We start from the raw sequence: 8,471 nt of genomic DNA on the forward strand, positions 1-8,471 counted from the left end.
TTTTCACTGTGTTCTCAGTATCGGTGGAATCCGACACAGAGAATGGGAAGGGAAGAAGAAAGATGGGGAAGGAATAGGATCCTTCGGCTCTGATACCAATTGATGGAGAACCCTTAGGGAAGGGAGGGGAAATCAGAATAGAGATGGGAAAAAGGAGGATCACACTCACACATTCATTCAATAATCAAATTGCTCTCTAAAACTTCAATCGATTACAACTAATATATAGGAAAATAGGAACATGAAATTAGAAACGTAACTGGAATGGAAACTAGCCTAAACTATGAAACAACTATAAAAGGAAACCAAAGCAAGGAAATAAATCCTACTCCTACGTTCAAGTCTGGAAACTAAAAGCATGAAATAAAATACTAAGTAAACTACTAATTTTATTTCCAACCCTTGTTGGACCAAAACCCTGGGCTGGACCGGTTCTTCTTGGCTCTTGGCTTCCAAAGCCGGTCATGCTGGTAACCAAGAAAGGGCAGCCGTATCTGCATCAAGGAGCATGTATTTTGTAGCTGGTAGGATGTGCTTTACTAGCACATGGCATGTTGGATTTTTTTCAGTGTGTGTTGTGAAAGAACTGTGCCTGATTACATGGTAAAAGGAATTGCGTTCACTACTTAAATAAAGTATGAGGTTAGTTGTATTAAAATTGGTTCGTATCCCTTGCAGGTAAATCATTATCTTAATTTGTATGCTCACCGCAGTGTTCTCCCTAGCAAACTGTTTCAAGGAAAGGCTGCAGAGGTTTGTGCTTCCTATTGATTAGAGTCATTGTCATTACATATGTCGTCTTCGAACTGCTTGTCAGGGATTTTGTTCTTTCATCTAGAAAATTTAAATTTGTTGTGAACTTGTTTAAAGTATTAAAATGAAGTATTTGTTGGATTTCTATTTTATTTTGTCATGTAAAGTGTGGTGTAAGGTTGTCTCATTTATTTCATTTATTCTACAGTAACTCATTGGATTCTTCTGCCATTTTTACAACAGTGCCCTATGTTTCCATTTCACTTCTTTTTTTATACATGTATGCTAATGCTAATTTTGAGGGATAGTTTTGTTTGATGCTTGTACTATTTGTGCATGAGAACTTAAAAGATAGTCTCCAAAAAAAAAAAAGAGCAACCCAGTGCACGAGGTTCCTGCTACTGCAGGGTCTGGGAGGGGCAAGTGTATGCAGCCTTGCCCCCTGCTTCTTAGAAGAGGCTGTTTTCAAGTTTTGAACCTGTGACCAACATGTTGCGATAGTGCAACTTAACCGTTGTGCCACAGGCCCGCCCACTACAATACTAGTACGAGGCACTTCTATTTTCCTGCAAATATTACACTGCCCTTGTTTCCCACATAAAAGTTTACTATGTGGTCTGTGGAGACAGGCTTACCATCTACACAGGTCCTTGTCTTCTGGTATCAATGTTTGTCAATGTTCTTTCTTATTTTATTCTTTTAAATTTAATTAAGGAAATGTGTTGTCAAAAGTTATTCATGGAAAAAGCAAAGTTGTTGTCAAAGTTGAATCTAGCCTGATCCTCCTGTCTGAAAAATGCTCTAATCTTGCATCTGGCAGGGCAGAGGTGGGGTCGAGTGGATGATTTCAGATATGATTGCTGTTTTATATGTGTGGATGCTTCTCTCCCTGTGCTGGACCAATTTGTGGAGCAAAGAGTAGATCACATGATTGATGCTGGTTTACTGAAGGAAGTCTATGACATCTACAGCCCATACGCAGATTATACTCGAGGCTTAAGGCAGGCTATTGGTGTTCGGGAATTTGAGGATTTTTTAAGAGTTCACAGAACAGAAACTTCTTATTCTCAAACCACAGATAAAGGTTATGACTCCACTGCTGGGGCCAGCATCACAATGCCAACATTCAGGAATTGTGAGATACTGCGAGAGAACTTCATGGCAGTTCTGAATTCTTCTGATGATAACCCTAAAAAATTTCTGCTGAGAGAAGCCATTGACAGGGTGAAAATGAACACTCGAAGGCTTGTTCGTCGCCAAGTGAGTTCACTTGACTTGCATCTTTTGTTTTTTACACCATGCAGAAAAACATATGAGGTTTGAATACTAGGGATGTCCTTCAATATTACTCAAATCATCAAAATGAATCAGCTAACAGTTATCGTTGTAGTCCATGTAAAATCTCAACATTAAAATATGCTAGGATTTATTTTTCTCCCCAGAAGAGGAGGCTCAGTCGGCTACAGGCATTTTTCGGATGGGACATGCATTATGTTGATGCAACCGAAGCTTTAGATTGTATGTCTTTTGATTACTATTAAATATTTTAATCCTTGTTTTGTAAGATCAATATTTCTAGCTGTTGCAACCAGAATTGAATTGAATACATTTGCAGACGGCTCTGATGAATCATGGCATAAACAAGTGGTCCAACCGGCCGTCGACATAATCAAATCATTTTTGTCCGAGGATAGAAGCTCAGGTCTCAAGTCAGACACACTCAATGTTACAGAGAGGCAAAAATTTGTGCCTAGGGACTTGTGGTCCCAATATATTTGTGAGGTTAGGCATGCTTGATAACTTGTATTGCCTATGGAGCTTTTTTGTCGATATGCAAATGTCGATCATAATAATGTATTTGACTCTCCCTTGATAGGCCTGTGGGAATAGAGTTCTGCGGGGAGCACATGAATGGGAACAACACAAACAGGGTCGTGGACACCGAAAACGAATTGTACGGTTGAGGAAGTCTTGGAGTTCTCGTTTGCTAGAAGAGCAGCTGCCTGGATCTGAATAACCAAAGAGTATGTGCCACGTTATAAGAGTCTCTCTACATTGGTTGCTTCTGGTGAGACTTATTTGCATGCCTTCCTAATTAAATCCAAGGGAAGCAACTGAATTTGAAGATATAGCAATCACGACTTGAATAGTTATGCTTTTATTTGTTAATTTTTATTTTTATTTTTTTTTTTGGGGGGGGGGGGGGGGGGTGTGGGGTGTGGGTGTTACCATGGTGATGTTTTCAGAAAAGGTGGTGTCACTTCTGTATATTGCTCAAAGCTATGAAGGTAGAAGCTTCCAGTAATGAATAATGGTATTGCTTTCATGACTGTTTACTTCACTATTTTTTTTGGTAGAAAGAAAATTGATTAAAGAACCAAGGGAACTACACTGCATTCATTAACCAAATATGAAAAGGATCTTGTAATGCAAAACCAATACCTAACCTAGAAGCAAAGGCAGACACCATATTGAACAAGATGAGAGAGTTTGCATGTTGTGTAGAACACATGTCCTGATGAAATGTTTACTATAAATACATCTGTTCTCTTACCTACAATCCTAACTTCATTTTTTGTCACTGAAATGCTCTTGGGGATATCAAAGTCAAATCATGGTAATGTAGCTTGCGGTGCATATGGTTACAATTCAAGAGGATTTGGTGAGGTTTTTTTGTTAGGAAATTCAGTCTGCATCAAGATAAAATATTTGCGTGGGAGCTTCGGTGGCCTCCTTTCAAGCACACCCGTTAAGGCCTTAAGGGTGTAAAAGGAACTTTCTAGTGCAGTCGTTTTTGCACTGGCTTACATTTTGCAATCAGGACTGTAGAAATAACAAAAATCGAAAATTAAGCTTTATTCCAACTTAATGGAGTCAGCTATATGGATCCAAACAAGACAAAGTATGGAAAATTGAGGTTCAAACAGAAAAGAGGTAAGAAGAGATGAGAAAAGAGGGACAGAAAATGAGATGAGAAATGAGAAATGAAAAAAATGAAAAATGAGCAAAGAAAAATGCAAGATGACTAGAGAAAGATGAAAAATGAAAATGAAAGATGAAAGTAAAAGGAAAGAGGCACAACCTAGCAATTCAAGCAAATTTTTGTTAAATGAGATTGGCGACATGGATCCTTGTTCTCTAATAGGCTTCATCCGAGGTCATACTTGGTACAAGACCCAAACTATGCGTGTCATTTCTCACATCTTTTCCTATGGTCATTTTAAGCATGACCCTAGTTCTTTTAGTCATTCAATCAGAATCATATCACTCTTCCTAATTGGGGCGTCCTTAGGCCGTCATTGAAGATGATCAAAACATCTCAACAACTTTCTTGGAGCTTGTTATCCTTTTTAGTTTTTCTATACATTCATCTTAACATCCTCATCTCTATTATGCATAGCTTCGAAATATGACACTTCTTAACTTCCCAACATTCGACCCCATACCTCATAACCGGTTGTCCAACAGTCATATAGAACTTTCCTTTGAGTTTTAACGGGATAAGTTGATCACATAGTATTCCGGTTGCACCTCTCCACTTCATCCATCCCATTTTATTCTCTGTTATGCCACCATCTTTACTTATAATTGAACCCAGATACCTAAAGGAGTCACTTTCCGATATTTCTCTTCCTCAATTGGCACCATATCATTATTCATTATGGTGTGACTAAAATTACACACCATATACTCTGTCTTTATTTTACTAATCTTGAATCATCTTATTTTTAAGGTTGATCTCTATAGTTTTAACTTAGCGTTAATCCTATCTTCGTCTCATCCACCAAGACGATATCATTAGGACCATGGAAGTTGTGTTCAAATAGTCACAAGCCAATAGGTTTTCCATTCTTAGTTGTGTAGCTATTCTTAGTTGTGTAGCTAGAGTAGTCCAATAAATTTCAAAATGGAAGTATGTAAAGTTGGGTTTGTTCCATTCAAGAATAAAAAACCTGGCAATTCGACTCACCTTTCCCAGGACCTCGACAAATCATTTGTGCTTCTGGTGCTTGACATTTTTCTCTTTCCTCCATCCCCCCCACCCCCCTCTGTATCAGGTAAGTTGATGCTGTGCCATAGCTGGATCTATGCTCCTCATTCTTACAATATACTACAATGCAATGAAATGATCAGTAAGTACATATTTAAGTTGGAAAATAACTATGTATTTATTTCTGACTTTCACCACATTGATCCTCAAAAAAAAAAAAAAAAAAAAAAAAAAAAAAAATAAATAAATAAAGAAGCGTGCGTTGAGCACAAGGGCTTCAACTAGTCAATTTTCTTTCTCACTGGTATTATGTATAAGATTTAGAGGCTACAAATGCATTCCTTCCCCGTCCGTAAGAGTACATATACCTCTAGATGGCCAAGATTTTTGCAAAGGAGCAAATCCTTTAAAATTTTAAGGGTAAAACTTTTGAGAGTGGTCTGCCTTGATAAACTCTTCAAGGTGAACCAAATATCTACTACGAGGTAGATAGGGTGTGACTCAAATTTTTTGGAGTGGTAGACGCATGGTCCAGATAGGGTGGGACTCAAATTTTGTGAAGTGGTAGACCCATGGTCCCTTGCTCATATGTAAAATTTTTACCTTGGCCAAAAAGCAAAATAGAAGTTTTGAAAATCCACGACTTTTGGAGGGTGTGATAATGGTTAAGAGTACCATCGGTGTGTATATGAATATATATGAGGACACATGCCAATAATCAAGAGAGTAATTAATTGAATTAGATTTTGAGATTGGACATGTGGCTAATCTAAAACATTGTTGGTGTACGATGTCTTATATTCCGTCACAGTTTAATTCAGGGAGTACTGGTGCAGGCGCCTTGACAGGCACGGTCCCGCTAGAGTTTTTTTGCTATTTGAGGGCAATTTTGTACTTTTTGGATTAGGGTTTTTTTGCTAAGCGAGACTTTCGTTCTCTATAACACAAGTAATATTGAGAGGTATGAGGATGAGCGTTGTAACCCTGTTCTCCATTGATAGTGAAGCAAGATTTTATCTCACCGAGGACGTAGGTAATTTTGCTGAACCTCATAAACCTGTGTGCATTGTTTGTTCTTGTTTTTCCATTATCTTCTGCATCATTTCAGGGTTATATTTCTACAAAACATGTACTACATCACCATTTCACGATGTACTATGGACTGACCATTTTGATAAGCTTGTTAAGGTGGGCTGTTCAAATGAGTTCTTCAAAAAAAAAAAAAAAGTTGGACATATCATTAGCTTTCGGTAACTAGTGGCATACATCAATCACAAGTCTGGACACAAGAGGACAAAGAGTCTTTTCTAAATATAAAGGAGATAGGATGACACATGCTAGGTGGCGATGTGCTCAGCCTTTTTCGATAAAAAAAAAAAAAATGTAACACGTCAAGGAGGGAAGAGTCCATTGAGAAAATTTGTCTCATTTTGTTTTTGTTTCTAGTTCAGGATATGGTAGTTTTCTTTCATGTTCAGTGTTGCTAGTTTTGCTTTTAAGGTGAGAGGTACATTTTTTGGTGGTGATGGGAGGTACTTCTTGTCACTGTGGTCTCTGTGGCTAATGGATCTTGTCGACACTTGATAGTTTCTTCTAATTGCTATATGTGAGGAAGAACCCTATAAATCTAGTGCATTGGTGTGTGAGCATTTTCAACGCATAGAGCGGGAGGCAACGTGATCTTTCTGCGTCCACCTATGTCTGGCACAGGCAACATCAGATTGACAATTAAGTTTCTTTTTCCCTTGTTATATTTTTATCTCAAAAATAATTAAAAAAATAGATTTTCACTAATTCAATCCAACGAGATGATCTTCAGGGTTTGAGATGGGGATCCTCATAACCCCAAAGATGTGGAGATGGGGATCCTCACAAGTCATAAGCAATCCACACTTGGACCCATCTGATCGGATAGTACTCCTCAGGCCTCTCTCTTCTTTCATGCATACTTCTAACTAATAAGAAGTATATCCACGATATCTTGCCTCTAGTTTTCTACCAAAAAAAAAAAAAAAGATATCTTGCCTCTAGTTTCAAAAGGCAAAATACCGGTATCATATAAAGTGTAAAACGTTTATAGGCCGCAGGCCAACAGCCTGAGAGATGGTTGATCATGAGTTCATGATCAGACAAACACCAAAGCTTTCATGCATATGTGCCGTTGCGGTTTGGTTACGTCTGTCTCCTTCTGCGCAACATTGGAAAGAAGAGATATAAAAATAGATAAAAGAGAGAACTGGAGTTGTGCTTCGAGGAAGACTCTCCAATGTCTAAATCGGTGTGGAGCAATATATGTGAATTCTTGAACCAAGAGAAAAGGATTAGAGGTCTTTTTATTTTATTTTATTTTATTTTATTTTATTTTTATTTTATTTTAGGTCCGTTTCCTTATTTATAATGGTAGAGGAAAGTGGTACCATGCATTCCATGCTTCAATCAATGCCCTTGAGTCATTACCAAATGAATAATATCTTAACCACCTAATTACCTCATTTTTCCCTTGTACGTTCTAGTGAGAGTCCCTTTATACAGGATGAAAATCCTCTATTTTTCTCATCCCTATTTTTCCTTGTTTTGCTACCTGCAGAACACGACACGTGGACAACTTTAAGATCAACGGTCAAGGTTGGGTGAGGATTATTACATCCGGTGCGTTGGTCTTAAAGTTGTCCACGTATCGTGTTCTGTAGGTAGCAAAACAAGGAAAAACAGGGATGAGAAAAATAGAGGATTTTTTTCCCTTTATACATGGAGTAGTCGGATTGGGTAAATTCGTATGAAGAATATAATGGTCTCTCTCGTTGGTTTCTTGCCAGGTGAGACATTCTGATAGGCGGGTGTTTACATGTACAAAATACAATAGGATTCACCATCTGCCAAGAAGAGTGAAGAAAATCTCAAGCACTTTAGGCATTGGAAAATATTAGTTGGATGATTATTTAGGTGGTATTACAATCATAAATTTGAGTACTATCACAATGCATCCTACATTGTACTTTCACATTGTCTTATAAATGTAGCCATACCATGTGCTACACATTGTAAGTAGGGTTGCAATTAACAGGGTTAGGTTTTGCCAAGCTTTTTAAAACCCCAGTCCAATATGGTATGGATCTCCTTAGTTAACCCAACCTACCCCTGCCTTGATTTAGGGCCTTAAAACCTGAATCGAAGCCCAAATCTGTTGGGCCCAGCCCAACAAAGACCTGCTCTGATAAGGCTGAGGGAGGCCGGGTTGGCCCTAATCGACCCCGACCCCGACCCCGACCCCGACCCTATGTTACCATTCAAAGCTGAGATAACCCTGCTTTGGCCCTAACACTTGCTAACCCTAAAATTTCAAGAACTATCCTAATTCAAAGTTAGAATTATCCTTACCTCAAGTCAATTTACCTGATTGTTAAAAGTAAGAAAAGATACACAAATCCATTTGTCTCATGTCAAATATACTCAACACATGTTTAAAGACATAATTATTCACAAGTAAAATTTACAGTTTTTCTTGTCGAGGTCAGCAGCAAGCTCATGAGCTAGAGCTATATTTTCATGGATCTCCCTTTCCTCCATTTGTAGAAACGCAATCCTAAAACGATGCAGAAGATAATGAAAAAACAAAACAAACAATGCACACGGATTTTACGAGGTTCGGCAAGGTTGCCTACGTCCCCGGTGAGATGAGATCCTGCTTCACTATCAATGGAGAATAGGGTTACAACGCTCGTGCTCA

At 38.2% G+C, this 8,471-nt stretch overlaps 1 protein-coding gene across 1 annotated transcript in view; it reads left to right on the forward strand.

The window, feature by feature from the left end:
* Nucleotides 1-2,935, forward strand: part of LOC122093916 (tRNA dimethylallyltransferase 2) — a 15,199-nt gene extending 12,264 nt beyond the window's left edge. The window contains exons 6-9 of the mRNA XM_042664468.1: nt 1,579-2,013; nt 2,196-2,271; nt 2,369-2,535; nt 2,630-2,935. Coding sequence (XP_042520402.1) covers nt 1,579-2,013; nt 2,196-2,271; nt 2,369-2,535; nt 2,630-2,770 — 819 coding nt within the window. The 3' untranslated portion in view covers nt 2,771-2,935. The remainder of the gene's footprint in view (nt 1-1,578; nt 2,014-2,195; nt 2,272-2,368; nt 2,536-2,629) is intronic.
* Nucleotides 2,936-8,471: the final 5,536 nt, after the last annotated feature.

This window comes from Macadamia integrifolia, chromosome 11, assembly GCF_013358625.1.
Source record: "Macadamia integrifolia cultivar HAES 741 chromosome 11, SCU_Mint_v3, whole genome shotgun sequence".
NCBI lineage: Eukaryota > Viridiplantae > Streptophyta > Magnoliopsida > Proteales > Proteaceae > Macadamia > Macadamia integrifolia.